The 23,869-nt window shown below is 40.6% G+C and overlaps 2 protein-coding genes across 2 annotated transcripts in view; one reads left to right on the forward strand and one right to left on the reverse strand.

The window, feature by feature from the left end:
* Nucleotides 1-23,869, reverse strand: part of LOC135705450 (NADH dehydrogenase [ubiquinone] 1 beta subcomplex subunit 2, mitochondrial-like) — a 247,189-nt gene that overhangs the window by 11,081 nt on the left and 212,239 nt on the right. The window lies entirely within an intron of this gene.
* On the forward strand, nt 3,677-4,202 carry LOC135705496 (uncharacterized). Its single transcript, XM_065227245.1, has 2 exons — nt 3,677-3,774; nt 3,837-4,202. The coding sequence occupies exon 2, from the start codon at nt 3,844-3,846 to the stop codon at nt 4,027-4,029; it is 186 nt and encodes a 61-aa protein (XP_065083317.1). The 5' UTR covers nt 3,677-3,774; nt 3,837-3,843; the 3' UTR covers nt 4,030-4,202.

Here is a 23,869-nt window from a genome sequence, read left to right on the forward strand (position 1 = left end):
TGAGGATCAAGTCTACCAGTGACTATGTGAAAATACCATTTTGGCAATATCTCGCGGAAGTCTGTCAATTAAAAATCTCAACACTGCCTAGAGCACCGCAACGCAGGCGTTATGATTATTTTGCAGACATTGTTCCCGATTTCATGATTTTTATTCATGCTGTACTTTCGTAAACGAAAAGTTTGTTTGTTCCGAAATTCGTGACTTGAGGATGCCGAATTTCGGAACGGGTTTTTTTCTTCCGTGTACAGCTAAGGGAAACAATTTTCTCAAATTTGTACAATACAGTGCTGTGACAGGTTGTATTGGCTACCAAAAGCAAAATTAAAAGCACCGAGAAATGTTAATCCAAGTTATTAACAAAAGAGAAAATCGCCTAAGAGAATCGATCATTGCTTTAAAGGGTGTATTCGATAAAAGTGGCATACCGAAAATTTTCTGTAACTTTTGAACAGTATGAGGTTAAAAAAAAACCTGAAAATTTGAGTAAATATTGTTCAAAGTGTATAGTTTACATCTGTCAGGTTTCAAAGTTATTCATACAGTAGTTCCAGTCAAGTCGTCAAAACAAGAAAATGTCAGTAAACATTTTTTGAGCACTTACAATCAAAATACAGAGGCGTCCAACCGATGGATCGCTAAAAAGCTTGGAATTGCAAATACAACTCTAGATAGAGCTGGAATTAGTGCCTAACAGCTTTTGTAACATTCAAAGTGTTTTTATGTACTTCATACGCAAAGTTAGCGTTTTCAGAGTTGGTTGGAAATGCTAACATGAAGCTTTTAGCAACAATCAATACGAAACTAACGATTTTAAATTGGCTCACCACTTTAGTAGCCTATTGGTCCCAAGCAAACGATTAACGTACCCTATTCTAGTTGAAATTCTATTACTACACTATGTTTGTTTTGATTCGCTATGAAAGTTTGACAGATAACATCAGGGGTGTGTGGATTCATGCAGAACATGCAGGGGTGAGTGAAATAGCTTGGGACTGCTTGGGACCGTTGTTCTGGTACTGAGTGAGCCAAAAATAATAATGATTTTCTTCGGGACCCAGTGGTCTTAGAGTTACCTCTATGCTTTTAGTGTGATAATTTATTAGCTAGAGAATGATCTTTTGAAGAGGGTAGGTGGATAGTTCCGTTGGAGTACGGCAGTATGAAAATTCAATAGAAGTTGAAAATGAGCGAAGGGCCATTAATGCGACAGTTTTTGAAATCAGACGCACATCTTTTGCCTAACCCGTACGATGTACGCGGAGACTCATTGTTTTGTAAACAATGACTTCTCTTGATGACTTCTAAAAATTCAAGGCTCGCCCACGCAAACCAATATCCTCATCGGGTAGATAAAGACTTCCCCTTACCGTTAGTTAGGTTAGTCTGCGTAGACGTGCCTTGAATCCCTAGAAATCATCGATAGAAGTCATTGTTTACAAAAGCTGTTACGCCCTAATTCCAGCTCTATCTAGAACTGTGTCTCGTGTGATAAGAACATTCAAGGAGCGTCTGAGTGCCCGAAGGTAGGAAGGAAGAGAGTGGCTGTAAAAGTGGTCCAATGGACAGTACAATGACCATGAAAGTGGTGCAGCAGTCCAAGAACCGTCCAAACATGTCAATTCGAGTTATCGCTAAATAGTCCAAGATGTCCGTCGGTTTAGTGCAGAAAACCATGCTGTAAGCGTGCTGGGTTACATGATTACAAGATGCAAAAAGCCCCAAACCGAAATGAAAAGCAAAACATCACTGCGAAAACCCATGCTCGGAAACTTTATACAAAGTTGCTCACCAAATAGTGTTGCATCGTGATGGACGACGAAACTTCCGTCAAGGCCGACTTCCGCCAACTTCCTGGGCAAGAATATTTCGTTGCCAAGTCTAAGTCCGATGTTCCGGAGGATGTTCGAAAGAAGAAATTATCGCATACTCTAACAGACAATACATTGGATTGAGCACCTCATGCGGACCATTCTCGAGAAACGCCACCGTAATCCAGACCTTCTTCCCCTCGGAAGATGATGTACAGCCTTCGCCGTAGTTCGTAAGCTGGTAGGTGCCTGAGTTGGTGGTAAGAGTCTTCAATCAAAGTTTTCCCGGTCAGCATAATCTTGATATGGATGCGAGGTGCTGGAATTAACTAAGCTTCCATCAGAAGAACCGTTCGTAGGATCGTGGAACTCCGTAGACAGCTTTTCTACCCTTCAGTGCACCAGGCCGTGAGTCTTCAAATGTAGTTTTTTTACTGTTATGATCTACCAAGAACCACTGCCCAGTTGCCGTTGAACCCGTTTTCCCCAATGATTTGTTCCGTATAATTGGCGATGATAACACCGTATTAGTATAGAGGTAACTCTAAGACTAGTAGGTCCCGAAGAAAAGTGCTCAAGTTTTTGGCTCAGCTCTGGTACTATCTTCGGTTCCAAGCTAATCGATGCACCCCTCGAAAATCCACGAACCCCTCATATTATCTGTCAAACTTTCATGGCTAATCAAAACAAACATTGTGTAGTACTAGAATGTCGACTAGAATGGGATACGTTAATCGATTTGCTTGGGACCAATAGGCTAGTCAAGTAGTGAGCCAATTTGAAATCGTTAGTTTCGTATTGATTGTTGGTATTAGTGCAGATCTCGGGGTAAATTATAAGTATAAGTGCAAGAAAACCTTTGATTTTACCCAAAGTTCTGCACTAAACTTGAGTAATTCACAAACGTCAGAGAAGTCCATACGATTGCAGAGGGATCTGTCATTTTCAGCGTTGTGGAAATCATGGTTGCCAGTAAACATTGTATGGTGCCACTTAACGTTTTGACAGCTCGTTCGACACAGAAACACCCTGAAACACACAAGAAACACTACCAGCACAGTCACAAGTGACCTGCCACTACACTCGAAACGTGTTGGAGTGGTACCGACCTCTGTACCGAGCCAACGGAGTCAAGTTTGTGCCAAAATATATGAGCCCACCAAATTCATATGAACCAATTGAAACATTCTGGGCAATTATGAAGACGTAACTTTGTAAACAGCTGGAGTTGAAAAAAATTTAGGTAAAAACAACAAACTGGGAAAATCGGTTGCACAAAATTTAATGGGTGAAGTGAAAAGGAAAGTGTGGGCATTCGGGATAGGACACAACATTGAATTTAAACAAATTTTGTAAACCATAACTGATTAGTAGCATAGAGGTAACTGTTAGTAGTTTTTCATTCCCTGAAAATTTCAAGAAAATCTGATAATCAATTTTATGTTGGTGAGTAAATATGTGTGTCCAATTTTTTTTTTCGAATACACCCTTTATGAAAGCTCACTGTCGAATTACTTTTATTCACCGATTGCCCGCGGATAAGGACTCATTCAGACAAACCGACACCTGGTAGAGGAAGTTTGCTCAATCAGGATGGGGTAGTTAGTTTGCGTGGGTGTGTCGTTATTCGTGAGCCATCGACGTTTAAAGTAATTGTTTACGTTTGGTTCATATGACCAAAATAGTGTGTCGAATGTTAGTTAAATAAATTCTGTTGATTTTAGGAAATACACATCATCCAGGAAGCAAAACCAAACCATAAAATGAGATGAGATAGGCCTATGAAAGCATTATTAACTGCAATCAACTCAGAAGAAGGTCGAACCCGAAAAGATTAAAGAAAGTAAACAACTGCAAAAAAAAAATAATAAAAGCGACCAGGCTCCAAAATCAAACATTCAGTAATCCACTGCTTGCCTATCTGAAACAACGTTCATCCGAATTCTTCGATTCGAAACAATCGGTAAGCCCCAATCAGTTTGCCCTCAATACATGCTCCATTTCATTTACTTTCGTTTATTTTAGCTTGAAGATGAAATTTCTATGGCTTCTGACGTTCCTGCTGGCCATCTTGGGAACAGCGCTGGCCAACACCGCGGCCTGCCCAAAGGGATTCTCTCGCCAGGCCAACCAATGCGTTTCCAAACGTCCCGTCCACGGCGAATGCCCCAAAGCATCAAAGTTCAACGCGGGACTGAATTTGTGCGTGCATAACTGAGACTTGTGCTTTCGAATGGAACCTTCACGAACATGAAGGTTAGGATCGTGTTTGATCGTTAGGGTTATGGGAGGTGGCATATATCAGAGTGTTTCAATGGTGTGTTATTGGTGGGTATACGGTGGAAGCAAGTTTTTGAAATGAAGGACATGAATTAAGTTCAGACAGGGCAATCATTTGAATTGATGTTAATCCGAAATTCTCTTAGGGAACATCCATTAAGTACGTCGCACTCTAAGGGGGGGGGGGAGAGGGGGTTTATAAATGTATGACGATAAACAATGCATTAGGTATAGGATAAATCAGGGCTGTGGAGTCGGAGTCGGATTCGTGGACACGGTGTCGTGAAGTCGGAGACGGGGTCGGACACATTTTTGAGCATAAGGACTCGGAATCGGAGTCGAAAAAAAAGTACCGGCTCTGACTCCGACTCCGGATGTTATTAATAATTACCACAAGTTAGAATAGTGGAATAACTTGTAGCTTTTTTGAACTCATGAATCATTATCATGATCAATTTCCCCTTTCGACTCTCGGTTAAGTGGATTCACATGCAAGGCCACATGAAACTACATACATTTGCCATAATGGTGGCTACTTATCTCTTTGAACAACAGAAACTTTTGATTTGGAAGTTGTGAACTTTCCGTATAGCTTGCTGCCAATTTCCATAAAGATATTTCAGCCATTTTCATTAGAAGTCGCTGAATTCTTGTTAAAAATTGTGATAAATTTCGTACTTAATATTGTGGCCAAATTTTTTAAATAATTTGAATCAAAAAATTATCGGCATTCCAATTGAAGTTGACATTTGAAAGAGGGGACTTTTCCGGTAATTTTGACACTTTAACTTCAAGCTTTCATCGGGAGCTAGGAACATTTTTTCTCGATATTTCCCATACAAAAGGACTGCAAAAAGTCCACAAAAATGATCTGAAAATTCTTAAAATCTCATAGGGTATATGTCCCTAACCTCGATCTAATATGAAGGCTTCAATTACATTTTATGTCGTATCTTATGTAAAGATTGAGCTGCAGTCGATATTTCACTGTGAACATGTAAGCTTAGATATTCTTATTATTTGGATATTCCCAACAAACAATTTCAGTTGCAGACTAGCTTATACAGGTAAAAATTGGCTGTGTAAGCCATTTTTTGCCTGTTTAAGCTTATCTGCAGCTAAAATTGTTAGTTGAGTTGATTAGGCACGACTGAAAATTGTTTAATCTCAGAGTTGGTTGGAAATGCTAACATGAAGCTTTAGTGTGATGATTTATTAGCTAGAGAATGATCTTTAGAAGAGTGTAGGTGGATAGTTCCGTTAGAGTACGGCAGTATGAAAATTGAATAGAAGTTGAAAATGAGCGAAGGGCCATTAAAGCGACAGTTTTCAAGATAGACGCACATTTTTGCCTAGCCCGTACGATGTACGCGGGGACTTGAAGTATGTCTCCAAGTCCACAGGCAAAAATGTGCGTCCCTCTTGTTGCTCATAAACTGACTGCGGCTGTGGAATAGTTCTAGCGACGTTTTCATCACTACCTAAAGCCCCACGTCGCGAGAGCATTTCCAGTCGATGGTGTGTTATAATGCAGTTCTTCTTTACCCAACTATTGTGTTGCTCCTCTCGTCATGACCAACGTGATCATCTCAGAGAGAAAGCAGTAGGGTGGTTGTTGCGTGCTGTACCATCATCAGCATTGTTGAAAATCGTTAACTTCGCGTATGAAGTAACATAAAAAAACACTTTGAATGTAACAACTCAAGGCGGGAGTAGCCGTCAACAATGCTGATGATGGTACAGCACGCAACAACCACCCTACTGCTTTCTCTCTGAGATGATCACGTTGGTCATGACGAGAGGAGCAACACAATAGTTGGGTAAAGAAGAACTGCATTATAACACACCATCGACTGGAAATGCTCTCGCGACGTGGGGCTTTAGGTAGTGATGAAAACGTCGCTAGAACTATTCCACAGCCGCAGTCAGTTTATGAGCAACAAGAGGGACGCACATTTTTGCCTGTGGACTTGGAGACATACTTCAAGTCCCCGCGTACATCGTACGGGCTAGGCAAAAATATGCGTCTATCTTGAAAACTGTCGCTTTAATGGCCCTTCGCTCATTTTCAACTTCTATTCAATTTTCATACTGCCGTACTCTAACGGAACTATCCACCTACACTCTTCTAAAGATCATTCTCTAGCTAATAAATCATCACACCAAAGCTTCATGTTAGCATTTCCAACCAACTCTGAAAATCGTTAACTTCGCGTATGAAGTAACATAAAAAAACACTTTGAATGTTTAATCTCACCATTTTAACATGAAAACATTCCAGGTACGTGGATGTAATGTTGATCTATTGTACTCAAATTGGGTCTATAAATGGATGTAACTTCGTCCTATCGAAGATGCACCTCGGTCTACAAAGGATCGGCATGTAGAATCGCATTTGTTGGCATTGTTGACGTCACTTTCACTTCTCGCGTAAGAACTGATGAGGATGAAAGCAAGGGGGACGAAAGCAATCTGTTCTACATTTGTTTTAACGAATTTCAATAAAATTTGCTCAATTTTCTCGAATTTGTTTTGAATAAATTCGATTCGTTTTGAATTAACACGCGTCTTTCGATATTATCCGATTTCATTCACTATTCATAGATAATCTTCAATGTGTTAGAATTATTGAGCATTATGCTGATATTCTATTTAGTGTGTAGCATGATGTGAACTGTCACTTCCTGAGCACCTGCTTTTGTGATTGTTTCAAACCCTTCAAGCTTCAAGTTCCAACTCTGGAAGCAATGAAAATATCTGCACGGAGGGTTGGTGACCTAATTGACTACCGGCATTGATGGCCAAACGTGACCAAACCATAGACGCCGTTGATGCCATATGCCAGGATTGTCCAAATCGTAGTCCATGATCTTGAAACGACTATATCCAAGGCAAAGATGAATGCAGTTTCTTTTGACGTAGGATTACGTCTTTCGGCAACATATTGGGGGTGCAATTTCAAAAAAACCAAAATCGTTCGCGGAACGAAAATAGGTCAGGTTTTGACCACATATACCACTGTCAATAGCAGATGAATTTTAATTCTAAACAAGCCAAAGAATTGGGAATTTATCTACCAATCTGCTAAATTGAACACTTTATTAATTTTCAATAGGTTACTATTGAAAAATACACAAATGTCCAACTGTTGCAATGGTGATCAAAATTATCACCGATTACCTGCAAACATTGCATTCCCTAACACAGATTTAAAAATCGAATTCGATCCTGTCTCACTGAACGGTGCTCATTCAATCACCGTGTGTGGTGGTGTCCGGTCGACGGTGTTCGCAGCAGCAGCATCAGTAGCAGCAGTGCTTTCGGCGTGTGGCGTTGAACATCGTTATCCTGTACACCACGAAATGCATCCTGAAAGCAGCGAGCATCCATAGAAGGAAGAAGAAGCCGTACCGCGATCGAAATCAGTTTCCTCGTGAGAAGCTGTGGGTCATCAATGCCTAGCGCGTCAACCTTGCTCCAAACAATAAACAGATCGCCAGCCTCATCCGTGCTGAACACCCTAATAGCTCAGCATTACTCAACCATCACGACTAAACGGTCCTTTTCAGGACCAGCACAAAACTGTTAAAGAGTATTATTTGGACATTTGTCAAGGTCATCAGTTCCCGCAACCAGCTCAACCTGTCTATAGAAGGTGTGGAATTGTAGGCCTGATTGTATTGGTGAGATTAATCATATCGTCCGGCCATTTTCCAGAGACGGAGCTGTTCCGCTGGTAAAAATCCACATGTAGAATTTGAAAGAAGTGGAAATAATTCGTTTTAGGTGCATATTCAGGTAAAAAAGTGAACGACAAGTTAAATTTATTAGTCAGGGACAAAATACTGTTTAATATAAATGATTTTTCTTCATACAGTTTTACCTGCTTTACTACCAATCCTCAGAAAGCCAAAAAATATTCAAATTTGTGAGAAAATTAGCTCTCACGAGCTCAATCTCTCAATTGCCATGCTTTTATCACAAACGAAGTGACAGACGACTAACTGGCGAAGAAATCAATTTAAATAATGTGGTTCACTGTAATAGAATTTTCTTGGAAGCTTGTGCCATCATCCACCAGATGGGTTAGTTTTTTTGTTTTGATTTGAACAAAGTTGATTTTATGTACAATGATTCTTTGACAGTGTGCAAAGAGTGCGTATCATTTTGTCATTTTTTTATGCATTTCAGTTTTGAATAGAGTGAAAGAGATAGAACCAAAACATTCTAATACATTTGGTGAAAATGCTAGTACAATCCAGTAGTAGTGTTGCCATGTGGTACAATCCAGTAGTAGTGGTGTTGCCATGTGGTACACTGAAAAATTGAAATAGCAGGTTAGTCACCAAAGTTTTCGAGCCGCTCCGTCTGTCACTTCGTTTGTGCTTTTATGACACCCAATTTGTGATTTCCTTTCATAGATTACAAAATAGAGTAGGGTAGAGAACTACTTCGGTCTAATAGCTATTTTTAGCCTATCGAGCAGAAAACTTCAAATAAATCCATGATTTTAGAGTTAACAAGTCAATTAGGCGTTTTGTACGATAATTTAGTTAATAAGCTACCGAATAAAGTCAATGAAAACGCGTGATATGAAGGTTTGCACCCATAATTCCCACAAACAAAAGAAGTTCTCCGACCGAATCAATTTTTTTTTTCTTTATCCGATAGGCCGAAGTGAATTCATTGGCGGTTTCAATGCGTAAGGTCGAGTTTAGAATCCGTAGGCCGAGTTTGGCGTCAAGAAGCAGTGTTAGACTTATAACAATATCTAAACAATTTGTTTCTCTATATCAAATTTTACGGTACGTACATAAACGTAAATAAATTTGGAAGCCATCAGTAATAATAACATTCCGTTTGATGCTAAACTGCGCTAGATTAAGAAAGACTAAGTGCGGGTTGTGCTTAATAAGCCGGAAATGGGGTAGTGAACCCTATCTGACAGTACAAAACATGTCTGGTACTGCATTTAGATTAACATTCTAAGTCCCTCCTTTTTTACATATTCTGTTAAAACGCTACTTTCTGCCCCGCCCCATTCATACAATTCGGAAGGAAATCCTGAGAGGGGTGAGCTATTTTGAGTGCAGAATGTGTAAAAAAGGAGGGACTTCAGTTGTTAATCTAAATGCATATATAGAGGTACCAGACATGTTTTGCACTGCACTGTCCTCTGTGAACAGTTATTGGAAAACAAATTATGTGTAGTTTCCGATCGATGCCACCGCCAACAACAGCAGTGACATCTGATGGAACGTGAAAGCAGAAGCTTGACAAAATGATTAATCCGTTTTTCCCTCAGCTTTCATTCCGCTTTGCACGATTCGTTTTTTACTCAATCAACCTTGTAGTGACGTCAAAATGTTTGTTTCGATCGGCGCTTACATAGGAAATTTAATATGGATTATAGAATTTTTTGTAGGGGAATTGGCTCTAATGTTGGCCTATGGATCTAAGATTGGGCCCATCGCTAAAAATCTGCTATTTATCAATTTTATCCAGATGAACGCGTCATTGGGACGGTACTATTGAATATTTTTGGTTGCTTTTGAAAATTTAGTTGATTGCTGAATTTATGTATGAGCCAAAATTAGAGGCATAATGTTGAGGTAATTAATTGATTATTGAATTAGCACTCTATATACCATGAAAAAGCAGCCTGTTTGTGAGTTTTTGCCTGTTTTCAAGTAAAGAGTTATCATAAAAAAAACAATTCACCAGCTGGTATTTCCCGGCGACTTTACAAATAAATACAATCAAACAAAATCATCATGCAGAACGAGGATTTGTTTCACTTCATATTTCACAAAATTGCTTTTGAGTGTTATGACATCGTCTCCCGCAAAGTTTACATTTTGACATAGGATTACGGTCTCTTGGCAACATATTGGGGATGCAATTAAAAAAAAAACAAAATCGACCGTGTTACCAAAAGTGGTCAGGTGTTGACCACTTATAACTCTGTCAATAGCGGATGGATTTTAATTCTCAACAAGCCAATTGCTAGGTAGTTTTTCTTCAAAGCTGCGAAATTCAATACTTCATCAATTTTCATTTAGGTTACTATTGAAAATTACACAAATGTCCAATTGTGGAAATGGTTATCAAAATTATCACCGATTGCCTGCAAAAAGTGGTTTCCCTAACATAGTCGCCAAATATTGATACCGAACACGTAATCCTACGTCAAATCTACGGTCGAGTCTTGGATACAACCTCTTACTTTTTTTTAATATTTCTAGAAGACTTCCTTTACATGATGGTTATATTTGTTTGTGTGGACGTGTCTTGATTTCCTAGTGATCATCGAGAGAAGTCATTGTTAAGGTGATTCTCTGTAGCGCCCTTTTTCGTGTTTCAGTTCGCAATTTTATATGTAAAAATAATAAGGTTTCTGTAAATTCACGTAGCTGAAAGCTACTACTTGTTGTTTACTGCGGAGAAGCAAGCAATGTTTGAAATTTGCAGATGTATAAACCTCGTAGGTCTTGAGTTGTCTGCTCTTAAAATTGCGAGATGTGATGGAAAAATGGACTCTACAAGGAAACACTTTAAAGCTGTTACGTACTACTTCCAGTTCTATCTATAGATTTGTTTAAGAATAATGATCGAGCTCGAACAATAATACAGAAGGGTGGATCAAACAAATTGTAATGCCCTTATCTCACAAACCGAAGCTCACCTTACCAATCGAACACCAATATTGAATAGCAAGAGAATTTTCCCTACCTGATGGTGTTGTTTGTTTGACAAGGCAAGCTTCAGTTCACGAGGAAAGAGCATTAAAAGTTTGATTACAAAAGCTTATTCGCCTTATTGTATTGTTGGTAGAGATTTACGCGATGTTCCTTTCTTATAAACAAACAGCTGTCACCGTTACTTGTTATGAAAATTATAGAGATGTGATCCGATAACAAAGATGTGAACGATACAAACAAATATTATCCATTTTTAAAGATTTAAGCTCGATTATATCGGATATAATCGATAGAATGGATTCGTCCGACTATGAATCGATTCTTCGAACTATGAGTTAGTTTTGGCAACATTTGAATAAATCTGGGACTTTCGTCCCCCTCGGATGAAAGCGATAGTGTTTTCCACAGAGATCTCCAATATATTGATAAATGTCAAAGACGCAATTTTAAAACAAATCACGTAATTAAAAATGGCCGAATTTTTGCATAAATGTCAATGATTGCCCATAACAAACAATTGTGCAAAGTTTCATGCAATTCGGAGAAGGTGGAGTTTTACGTCATTTGCGGTGGAATTGGTTTATTGTTTCGCATCTATAAAGTAAAAGCAACTTGATAATGTGCTTAAAACTTACACTAGTAAGTTCTGAAAGTGAACCCTCAAGAATAATGGCTTTTGAATATGTCAAATCCAGCTTATTGTAAAGTTGACGAGCACATCCGCGTTGCTCATGCAGGAATGCAACTCGTCGGTCACGAAAGATAAAGTTCGACATCCTTCTCTTTGAAATGCAAACAGACAAGCAACGGAAGAAAAAGTGTTGTGGCTTTGCTCGAAAAACGTTCGGCCGTCGAATCCGCGACGATGCCATTGAAGAGAGTGAAACTTTGTGGATCTAACGCAGTGAGGAATGAAACCGCAATACTGAGATAGACACTAACAAAAAATCACATTAAAACTTCAATCCGCGCCAAAAGTCGTTAGCATGAGAGCGTAGACAAACTTCCGCCACCCTTGATCGAAAGGATGCATCTCTTCTTAGCATGACGTATGGAGTTCCCGAAACAGTGCATATGGATGTATCAAATCTCGTCTACCTATAGGTAGGGGAAATGGCTCTAATGTTGACCTATGGATCGAATGTTCTTCAATTTTTCTTAGTGAAAAGCGTCGTCTGGACAAACATTGGCTAAAATTTATTTCATTCGAAATTTAAGTATGGGACCAATAATAGGGACACTTAGACCGCCAACAGGTACCTAAACCCTACATAGTTTGAGAGTATAGCAGGTAAAGTTTTCCCGTCATTTTCTTCGCCTCGTAGTCCGTTTCAGTGTCAGTAGGGGTAGAAGTGAAGCGATACAGTTTCCGGTTTTAGCTTCCTTAATGCCATCAACTTTAATATAATTCATGATCTGATTTAAATATACGATGTTGTTGTTGTTGTTGTTTATGCCTATGTTTAGCTCCTTATGTCTATTATGTACCCTTGAGCGGTTCAACTTTTAAAATCTTTCTAGAGCAGAATGATAATCCAGTCCGGGGCGGGTAAATGTCAAGAGCAAACAGAAAATTGCTGATAAGAGAAATGTAGGTACACGCGAGAAAGCATGAATTACGAAATCTTTGAACTTCCGTCACGGGTGCGGTTGCTTTTGTTTTTGTTTATTTCTCTAATGGTTGAATAACTGCTTGCTGGTCTGCATTGATAAGCGGTCCGTGTTTTGACTCGATTTAGCTGAAGTAATGACGGAGGTGATGTTGGTTTTTACTTTTTCGATCCCTTTATTTTGAATTGATTCGTTTTTTAGATTTTTTGCATCCTAAAAGTTTAAGACAATACATACTTGCTTCCGTTATAAAAAAAAAATCATAAAAATTCAATATACCGTGGACACCCGCTTATCTGAACGGCACTTCATGCATCCGCATAAATGCGAACCATAACATGACCTTAACAAAAATGGTTAAAAATTGTTTATTATTTAAATTGTTGTTATGTTGAACGTTTGTGTGATATAGTTTTAACCTTATGTATTAAGTTTCTTTCGAAGTGAACCTTACAAATAGTTGGTTGTTAGAACCATTACCATTCAAAATAGTTGTTTTCTCCATACATTTTCGGAGAGAGGACTATATTAGAACTTTTTACTTATCTCAAACCAACTTTAATTGTAAAGGTTAAGGTAGTCAGTAAGGTCCATTAATGGTTTTGTATTATCGGTTAACTTTACGTGGAATATATTGCGAATTGGTAATCAGTAATTTACAGGCAACCAGTTCACGATATATTCCACATAAAGTTGATGGATGTTTTAATATGTTGCATAATGTTCCAATATAATTCCTTTCCCAAAAATGTATGGAGAAAACAAGAATTTTGAATGCAAATGGTCCTTTTTTCCTCCTTGTTTTGTTTTCCGTGTGGTAGATAGTGTTGGGTATGGAATAATAATAATAATAATAATTAACATGATAACAATACATATTGAATGTATTAAAACTAGAGAGCTGAGTCGAGTAACGCCATACTCAATTTGAGTAGAATTAAGTTAGCGTGGAGCATTTATACGATGATTTAAATAAACGCACACACATACGCACGCGTGAACGAGCCGATGCTTATGTGTTTCGGCTTCTGCATAATTCTAGACTAACATTTAAAAGGGGCGTAAGAGCCAAAATGTAAACAAACCATATTTTGCCACATATAGAGATAATAGTTCACAAACTACTCGATAAACACGAAAATGTAGAAGAAAATATCACTTCAAATCATCAAAAACGTTTCTTCTTACATGGCGTATTTCCAACTTTCAACTCTATGATGCATCTGGTTGTTACGCCTTGCACCAGAACTACGAATTATATCGTTTTAATATGCCAAACGTATTGAGTCTGTAGTATCTAGTCACGCCCGATTTATTTGAAATGCATCCGATTGATAGTTCACGTGTAAACAACGAACAAAAAGAAGACCAAAAAATCTCCGGGCGTAATTCCACTCTCACAAAATTTGCGAACGAAGAACCAAGGCGGAACAACAAACAAAATATCCCGAGGGTGTACTTCCACGGCGTATCACCAGTGTTGGCAGTTCAAAGGGTGGATAATCCGGGGGGTAACAACATGTATGAAATTATCAGGGCGTATGATGTTTTCTTCTCGATTTCACGACAAAGAAAACTTTTTTTGAGTTTTTAGTGATGCATGATGATAGATTACACTATTAACTATATGTCAAGCTTATAAAATCATCCAGAAAATCGAAAGTCGTGAAATAGGATTAATTTTTAGGTCATCAAAATTGAGAAGCGATTTTCTCGATATGGTCATTTTGGAATTACGCCCTTTTCAAATGTTAGTCTAGAATTGAACTAGTCATTTGACCAATCCTGTTGCGCCTGGTTGTGCATTTGCTTTCCGGATGGTCTTTGTTGCGACAAATGGTCGAGACCAGAGCTGAGCCAAAAAGTTGAGCTCGTTTCTTCAGGACCTTCTAGTCTTAGAGTTACCTCTATGGTATTAGTGTTAGTCTATGCATTAACTGCGTAGCAACTCAGATTTACTCTCCTGCACGTGTTTTACTTTCCAGCTAGAGGAGCGTAAGGCAAGCTTTTAAAAACCTGGATACTACGGACTTTATAGATATTATTTTACAAGCCAACCGAAAAGAGCCTGAAAATGTTCTCAAGTCGAGTCTCAAGTAGCTAATTTGTTTGCTCTTCTTCAGTTGAATCGCGCCAAAATCTCTCATGATGTTTGTTTACATTCTTGTTGCAAGAATATGTTTTATTGGAATGGAATTGTAGTAACTCAGCTGAGCCATCGAAACTGGTGGCTTTTAAGCTTCCTTCACAGAGCCTTTTGGTTTCTGCCGTTGAGTTTACAGTTAATAATGTGATGTGTTACGAAAAAGCATGGATAATGTCTATGAATTGACAATAATTGACGATAGATAAGAAGAGTAACTACATTCGTGGCTTCGAAATGTTTGGCTCCCGTTTGACAGTTAACATTGGCCTACAATTGACAAGCATATTGAGTGAGTCCGCAGGATCAAAAATCTGGACTAAAGTTACAGGAACTCGCCTTTGAGGTACTTAAAACCTCTTAAAAGTTTTCACAACTTTCCTCAAGTTCTCTTTACTTTTGAAGTACTCTTGGCACCGATGAAGTTTTCTGAAATTCTAGGCACTTCTTAAAAGTTCCTGTAGTTTTTCGGAAGCTAACAGAAGTGGTTCTCAAAGCTTAAACCATATTTTCAGGATGTTCACTTCTCGTACGTTCCCACAATTTGTTTATGAAGCTTTGCTGAAATTCTCAGCATCTCCTTTCATTTCTCAGAACTTTTGTAAAGTCCCTACAATTGTTCTGAAGTCAATGGGACTGAAGTTCTCTAATCGATCATAACGTTAATAACAAACTTCAAATATTTTGTTTTCCCTTAGCAATCAATATTAATAATGTGGTAGATAAAGTTGATGTGGAATAATAATAATAATAATAAAAAAAAAAAATAAAAAAAAACTTGATTGTTGTGTCAAGTAATGAAACACTCCATTTGAGTTGAGCTAAATTAGCGTGAAGCATGACAGATGTGAAAGGAAATTCTAACACAGCAAGCAGTGCTGGATAAATGAGGGAAAAAACGGATGGTATAAATATGAGCTACCTAAACTTGCCGGGGTTCCACAAGGAAGCATCCTTGGCCCCATTCTATTCAACCTGTTCACCTCCAATATCCCGGCTCTCCCTGATGGTGGATCGTTGTCTCTGTTCGCAGATGACACATCCAACGTCTACAAGGGTAGGGTCATCGGAGCTCTGACTGCCAAACTTCAGAGAGGCCTGGACGTCCTGTCTGAATATTTCAACAGCTGGAAGATCCGTATCAACGTGGCAAAGACCCACGTCATCATCTTTCCATACTCAAAATCTCCCAGACTTGTTCCGTCTGAAAATAATAAGATCTGCTTAAACGGCTCAGTGGTGGAATGGTCCAAAGAGGTCGTGTACCTCGGGCTAACACTAGACAGCAAGCTTCTTTTCAGGGAGCACGTTGACAAAACCAAAACCAAGTGCAACATCTTGATAAGATCGTTGTATCCACTCATGAACAGGAAGTCTACCCTGTCCCTGAAAAATAAGCTTGCTGTCTACAAACAAATCATCCTTCCCGTAATAGAATATGGGATGCCAATTTTATTTATTTATTTAATTATATATTTTTGCCGTTTTTTAAAGCGAAAACTTTAACGATGGTGGGACTTGAAGGGAATTGCTTAATTTAACGGCTTTCTCAGTCTTAAAACACTCTTTTTTTTTTTTTAACTTAGTTTCAAAATTATCGTTGTTCTCAAGTGGTGATTAAAGTTGTGACCAAGTAGTTATTTTTTTTTTCAATTAAATAACTTTAAATGAAACCAAAATATGGAAAATTAGCCACAACAACGCCTAAACTGTTGACAATAACGACAAACAATATTTTCCCTTGAAAAAGGCCACAACCCATGGCCGAAATGTCGGGCAGATTACATCGTAGTCGTTGCAGTGTTTGAAGACTGAGAAAGCCGTTAATCAAAGCAAAATTTTAGCTTTTGAACTATGATCGGAAAATTCCAGAAGAAAACTTCCAACACACGAATTGAGAAACTTGTGGCGAAAATTTAAATAAAATATCGGAAAAAAATCGGATGTCACATCCAAAGGAAACTCGAAAATAAATTTCCAGGGAAAGCCAGAAGAAACTCGGAAAAACCTTCCAATAGAAGTCGAACAAAAAAACCCTTGGCTTATGGTCAAACCTCCATTTTTTATTTAAATTTTTTATTTGGTACTGAGTACCAATGCTTCGGACGCCAGACCAGGGATACAGCTCCCACACCTGGACCCTACCTATTGACCCATTACAACTCATGGACCGGGGACCAACGACTTCAGACTTGATGTCTCAAAAAATCCCGATGGTGCCAACTGGGATTGAACCCAGGCCCTTTGGAGTGAGAGACAGTCTCGCTTACCACTATACCACCGGCGCCGCTAGTTATGATTTGTTGAAAAATATAGAATATGCTATTTTGATGTTTTTTTACGAGATTCGAATTGGCCGAGTTTTCGCTCACATATAGGTTAGGTAACTTTCTTAAATATACTTTCACGCTCAAATATATATCATTGACCAGAACAAACTATTATGTAAATATGAAGAAAGAGAGAAGGATTAGTTATTTCCATTTAATTCCAATTTCCATGCATGGTTCTTTGTTACCTCTACAATGATGCGAAAGATCAATGTATCATTCTTTCGAAGAGATTTCAGTCTAATAGAAAATACAATACTTTAAACAGATTTATGATATGCTCCATTTCCACGTTCTTAGCTGCTTGAAATGGCAAACGATTGAAATTTCAAATGCTACTATCAATGATAGCTGATATTTGTACTTACCTTACCAATCAGGCTACGGCCTTGTTGTCCTCTGCTGTCCGAAGAAGTCGTCTCCACTCTACTCGATGCATGGCCACAGTTCGCCAGCCTCGTAGTCTGCGAAGGGTCCGCAGGTCACCTTCTTCTTGGTCGATCCAACTTGCCCTCTGCGCGCCTTTTCTTCTTGTTCCTGTTAGATCGCTTTCGAGAACCATTTTGCACTGGGTCATCGTGCGGCATTCTTACGACGTGCCCAGCCCACCGTAGTCGCCCAATTTTCGCAATGTGGTTCTCGTGGTTCATTCGCGTCCTCCACGTTCCGTCATCCATCTGCACTCCACTGTAGATGGTACGCAACACCTTCCGTTCGAAAACACCAAGAGCATCGTCCAGGTCTCGTGGCCGTAGAGGACCACCGGTCTAATCAGCGTCTTGAAGATAGTCAACTACGTGCGGTGTAAATTATATGCGGAGTCCAAAGTAGGCACGATTCTCTGCCATAATGCGTCTTTAAATTTCTCTGCTGGTATCATCTTCGGCAGTCAACAGTGAGCCCAAATACACGAAGTCGTCAACCACCTCGATTTCGTCACCGTCAATCTGAACTCGGGGTGGGAGGCTAACATTGTCTTCCATAAAATCTCTTCCTTTAATGTATTTTGTCTTTGATGCGTTGATGGCAAGTCCAATCCGTCTAGCTTCAGCCTTCAGTCTGATGTACGTTTCCGCCATCGTCTCAAAGTTCCGTGCCATAATGTCAATGTCATCGGCGAAGCCAACAAACTGTATGGACTTCCTGAAGATCATGCCACTCGTGTCTATCCCAGCTCTTCTGTTCACACCCTCAATGTGATGTTGAATAGCAGACACGAAAGTCCATCAACTTGTCGTAGCCACCTTCGAGATTCAAAGGGACTCGAGAGTGTCCTCGATACTCGAACAACGCACATCACTCGATCCATCGTCGCCTTGACCAATCGCGTCAGTTTATCCGGAAATCCGTACTCGTGCCGTAATCTGCCATAGCTGATCTCGATCGATTGTGTCGTGTGCGGATTTGAAATCGATGAACAAATGATGTGTGGGCACGTTGTATTCGCGGCATTTCTGCCGAATCGCGAAAATTTGATCCGTGGTAGCGTGAGCACCCATGAATCCCACCTGGTATTGCCCCATGAACTCTCTTGAAAATGGTGACAGGCGGCGACATAGAATTTGGGAGAGTACCTTGTAGGCGGGTACCCCAAAATGGTGAGGACCACAGGGGAAAGAGCGTCCAACATAGCTCTGGTCTTCACAAGCTCCTACCTCACGCTTCCACGTGTCGGATGATGACAGCCAGTATATGCCCATATATGTGCTGGTAGCGGAGTGTGGGCAATGTCATTACGATTAACCCATATCGTGATGATAGCAAGGCTGAGGAGGTGCGAATCGTCGAGCGTCTGTCCACCAGGAGGTACGGCTCAAACAGCGTCTGTCTGGCATCCAGCGGCTAAAACGAGAAATGTTTAATCGTGTCAACTAAACCTAAGATGGCAGCCCCATCAACACGATGTAGGTATCGCGACCCTGGTACGGTAGCATACTGAATTATAAAAAATACTCAGAAAAATGAAGTAAGAAGAAGAAAAAACGAAGGACAATGAATGGAAACTCGGTTCTTGGAATGTCAGAACGTTAAATGAACCTGGACGAGTGGGCCTTCTGGCCCGTGAACTGCAAAAGGTGAATGTGAGTGTGGCTGCTATTCAAGAAGTACGGTGGCTTAGATCTGGAGAACGTGAATTCAGGGCGGTGGATCCTATCGCCAACACATCGTTCAAATACCATATCTACTACAGCGGTGGCGATAGAGCAGAACACGGAGTTGGTTTCGTACTGATTGGGAAACAGATGAAGCGGGTTATGCGGTGGAAACCGGTTAGCGAGCGCATCTGCGTTTTGAGGATTCGTGGCAAATTCTTCAATTACAGCCTGATCAACATCTACGCACCGACTAACGATAAATCCGATGACGTGAAGGACGCGTTTTATGAAAGCCTGGATAAAACCTATGATGAGTGCCCTAAACGCGACGTGAAGATTGTCATAGGAGATGCAAACGCGCAGGTCGGAAGAGAGGAATTCTTTCGCCCAATCATTGAATCAGAGAGCCTTCACTCTGCAACGAATGATAATGGCCTGAAGCTGATAAACTTCGCTGCTGCTCGTGATATGGCCATCAGTAGCACCCACTTTGCACGCAAGGATATCCGAAAGCACACATGAAGACACCCTAATGGCGAAACTTGCTCCCAGATCGACCACGTGTTGGTGGATGGTCGGCATTTCTCGGATGTCGTAGATGTCAGGACCTTCAGGGGTCCTTGTCGCGAAAATTCGAGCGCGTCTATCGACCGTTACGAGTTCGAGAAACCGGAGATCGATGCGTTTCAACATCCAGCGGTTGACAGTAGATGGTGTTGCTGCACAGTACCACCAGAAGCTGAATGAGCGGATAGCGGAAATCAACGTAAACGAGAATCTCAACAATCTGTGGCAAGCTGTCCACGGAGCGGTGAGCACAACAGCACGAGAGGTGATAGGTACAGCTCAGAGGCGCCCCGGAACGGGTCGTTTGACGAGGAGTGCCAGCGAGTGACAGAGGAGAAGAACGTCGCCATAAGCCGGATGTTGGTGTCTGGTACCCGTCAGAACAGAGAGCGGTACAGGGTAGCAAGGTCAGCCGAGAAACGAACCCATCGCAGGAAAAAAAGGCAGTACGAGGAACGCGTTATTGCTGAGGCGCAAGAAAGTATGGAGCAGAATGATATGCGAAGGTTTTACGCAACTGTCAATGGCGTGAGGAGTAAGACAGCGCCGTCTCCCGCCATGTGCTATGACCGTGAAGGTAATCTGCTGACAGATAAAACGATGGTGGCTGCCAGGTGGAAGGAGTACTTCGAGACGTTGCTGAACGGAGAAAACGAGAGAGCATCTACAAACAGAACACACATCGACGACGATGGTCAAGCTGTGGAACCACCAACGCTAGAAGAAGTGAAAAAGGCGATACGAGAGCTGAAAAACAGTAAGGCTGCGGGGAAGGACGAGCTTCCGGCCGAACTTCTCAAACACGGAAGTGAGCAGCTGCACCAGATGATCCACCGTATACTGCTCAAGATATGGGAGGAGGAAGAATTGCCCTCTAGTTGGTTGGATGGTCTCGTTTGTACCCTCTACAAAAAGGGACACAGACTGGAGTGCGTCAATTACAGAGAAATCGCGCTTCTAAATTCGGCGTACAAAATATTATCACGTGTTCTGTTCAACAGATTGAGACCGCTTGAGGAATCCTTCGTCGGCGAATACCAGGCTGGTTTTCGTGAGGGTCGATCAACGACGGATCAAATGTTTACCCTGCGTCAAACCCTTGAGAAGTTCCGGGAATACAACTTGCAGACTCATCATCTGTTCATAGATTTCAAGGCAGCGTACGATTCAGTAAAGAGAAGCGAGCTATGGCAGATAATGCAAGAAAACGGTTTTCCGACGAAACTAATTAGGCTGATTCGTGCAACACTGGATGGTTCGAAATCATGTGTACGGGTTGCAGACGAGATTTCGTTCGTGACCTTAGATGGGTTGAAGCAGGGAGATGCTCTTTCGAACTTGCTATTCAACATCGTCCTCGAAGGAGCGATTAGGAGAGCTGGCGTGCAGAGGAACGGTACCATCATCACAAAGTCGCACATGGTCCTTGGTTTTGCGGACGACATCGACATCATCGGAATCGACCGTAGAGCAGTGGAAGAGGCGTTCGCGCCTTTTAAGAGGGTAGAAAGCGTGGGAGCAATAGTGGTGTTGGTAGTGAAGTGGTGCTAGATGGCGAAAAATTTGAAGTTGTGGACGAATTTGTTTATCTTGGTACTTTAGTGACGTGCGATAATGATGTTACCCGCGAGGTGAAAAGGCGTATTGCAACCGCGAACAGGGCTTTCTACGGGTTGCGTAGCCAGCTGAAGTTCCGCAGCTTGCGTACGAAAAAGAAATTCGCGCTGTACAAAACGTTGATTCTGCCGGTAGCCCTTTATGGCCACGAATCGTGGGCATTGAAAGAGGCCGATCGAAGAGCTTTCGGTGTCTTCGAGCGTAAAGTGCTGCGAACAATACTCGGCGGTAAACTGGAAAATGGCATCTGGCGGCGTCGCATGAATCACGAGTTGTACCAAGTATATAACGGCATGGTTATATTTTGGCTAGACGCGATCTGGAGTTTATGAAACTCATATATGTTTACTTTAAGAATATTAATCATAGATTGTAAGTTTGATTAACCTTGTGTTTAGTTTGTATTTTGTACGTGTGGGTTTTTTTTTTATGTTTGTTTTCAAGATGAATAGAAATTAGTTCATGTTTTAGGATTAATTAAATATTTGTATCGTAAACCACATTTCAAACCTCCCTCTCCCTTTTCCCATCCAAAAAAAATTGTAAATCCCCACTAACCTCGAGACAACCGCGAGTATCCGGTCCAGCTCCTTTAACTTTAAATATAAGAAATCAATAATGTATAACAAAAATGATAACTCGGCTCTGTAAAGTTTATTCGATTGAGCCTGTACAAATAAAGTAATTAATAAAAAAAAAATATAACGGCATGGATATTGTGAAGCTTATAAAACACGGCAGGCTACAGTGGGCTGGGCATTTGGCACGAATGCCGGAAGAGCGTCAAGCGAAGTCAATATTCAGCAGGGAACCCGGAAGAGGACGTCGGCTTCGGCGTAGGCCGCGCACGCGTTGGCTTTGTGCAGTTGAGGAGGACATTAGGTCCTTGAACGTCCAAGGTGACTGGAAGCGATTGGCTCAGGACCGAGACCAATGGAGACGGTTACTTCGTTCGGCGCAGATTTGAATTCAACGAGTCGTCGCCCATCAGGTACTCTGGTAGGTACCTTGTAGGCGGCGCTCAGCAGTGTGATCGCGCGGTAGTTGCAGCAATCCAACTTGTCGCCCTTTTTGTAGATTGGGCATACGACACCTTCCATCCACTCCTCCGGTAATATCTCCTCCTCCCAAATTTGGTAATTACCCACTGCAGCGCTCTAGCCAGTGCTTCACCACCGTATTTTAATAGCTCACTTGGTAGTTGATCTACACCAGTTGCTTTGTTGTTCTTCAGCCGACCGATCTCCTCCTGAACTTTTTGAAGATCAGGGGCCAGTAGCCTGTCGTCTTAGGGTGGGGCTTATTTTTCAAAATCTTTCGGGGACACGTTTTCTCATGCCAAACGAACAACATATCCACAAATGAGCGTTTTTCGTTAGTATTTAGAGGTGGCGCCAGAGGCCTAAGTCCAATATATCGAACGAAGCTGATTTTCGAACAAGTCTAGTGCGTCTTTAAGTAAACACGTGATTTCGTTAATCTGAGGGGCAAAAATTTTGTCCGTTTGGCGATATCTTTAACCATTTTTGAGATATACGGCATAGCAGGTTTGGACTTACACCCACGAATATGATCTAGCGCAAACAGTATTCTTGGCAGTGCTAGATACAGTGAGCGTATGAGTACGATACAGATCGAGCGAGAACGCGAGAGTGTGAGAGAGAGAGCGAGAGAAGAGAGAGAGAGAATGATTAAATCTCGATGAACATTTAAAATGGTTCTATCTGCATTGATCGATTCTCTTCACCGACTATCTCTTTTGATAACCACTGCTATGCAAACAGATTTTGCGTTAATTTTACAACATAGTTTGATAAAGGAGCTTCTTATCTAACATCCAAAACGTCAAATACAATAGGGAAAGCTTTTACATCTGAGTTATTAACGGAAGAGAATCGATCAGTGCAGATAGGACATTTTAAAACTGTTTACATTTTCACGACATACCAAACCTGTAACGCCAGATTTTCTATAAATGTAATATACGCACTACAAAATGCGACTGATTTCGAGCAGCGGATAATAGAACAGCTGGTTAGCACGCAATTCAAATGGGAACGTTGCCGAAGATAAAAGAACATTTCAAGCAGTTTTGGACTATTCTGTCAAATGAAATGGATAGAGCAGTAAGCCGCAAGTAAGGCTTTTGATCTGATTTCCGTCCTGCTAAGCACATCCCGCGTTTTACCTCTTTTTTTTAACGGGTTTGAAAAAAAATGTAATATTTCTGTCAAAAACGGCTCCCAAATTTATTCACCTTTTCATACGTACGGTTGGATTTGATAATGAGTCACAAATTGTTGAAATATTGTCTAAAATCTAATACTGCTTCTTGATTCAAAATTCGTTCTACGAGTTTCAATTCCGTCTTAACGCATTAAAACGCCATTAGATTTTCTTCATCCTCCGGATAAACGTAGAAATAGGGGATTCGGTAGGAGCGCCTCTTTTGTTTCGAGAACAATGAGCGTAAATATTCATACAATGCGCTCTAATATGATTTTTGTTGTAGCTAATGAACTAACGCATCGGAACAAACCGATTATTGGTTTGTGCACGGTGAAATCTTTGATATTATTGATCTTTTCTGATCGATAGAACGGAAATGGGCGATTACGACGAAGTAGCGCTCTACCCTATATGTAAACACACGAACACGTGGACGCTGCATGGATGGACAAGAATACGTACATTCCCCTATTTACGTAAATTT

Source organism: Ochlerotatus camptorhynchus, unplaced genomic scaffold, assembly GCF_037179485.1.
Source record: "Ochlerotatus camptorhynchus isolate MF236.1 unplaced genomic scaffold, CSIRO-AGI_Acam_v1.1 ptg000267l, whole genome shotgun sequence".
In the NCBI taxonomy this organism is placed as follows: domain Eukaryota; kingdom Metazoa; phylum Arthropoda; class Insecta; order Diptera; family Culicidae; genus Ochlerotatus; species Ochlerotatus camptorhynchus.

Coding starts and splice junctions, on each gene's coding strand:
- LOC135705496 (XM_065227245.1), top strand. CDS start 3,844: ATGAAATTTCTATGGCTTCTGACGTTCCTGCTGGCCATCTTGGGAACA.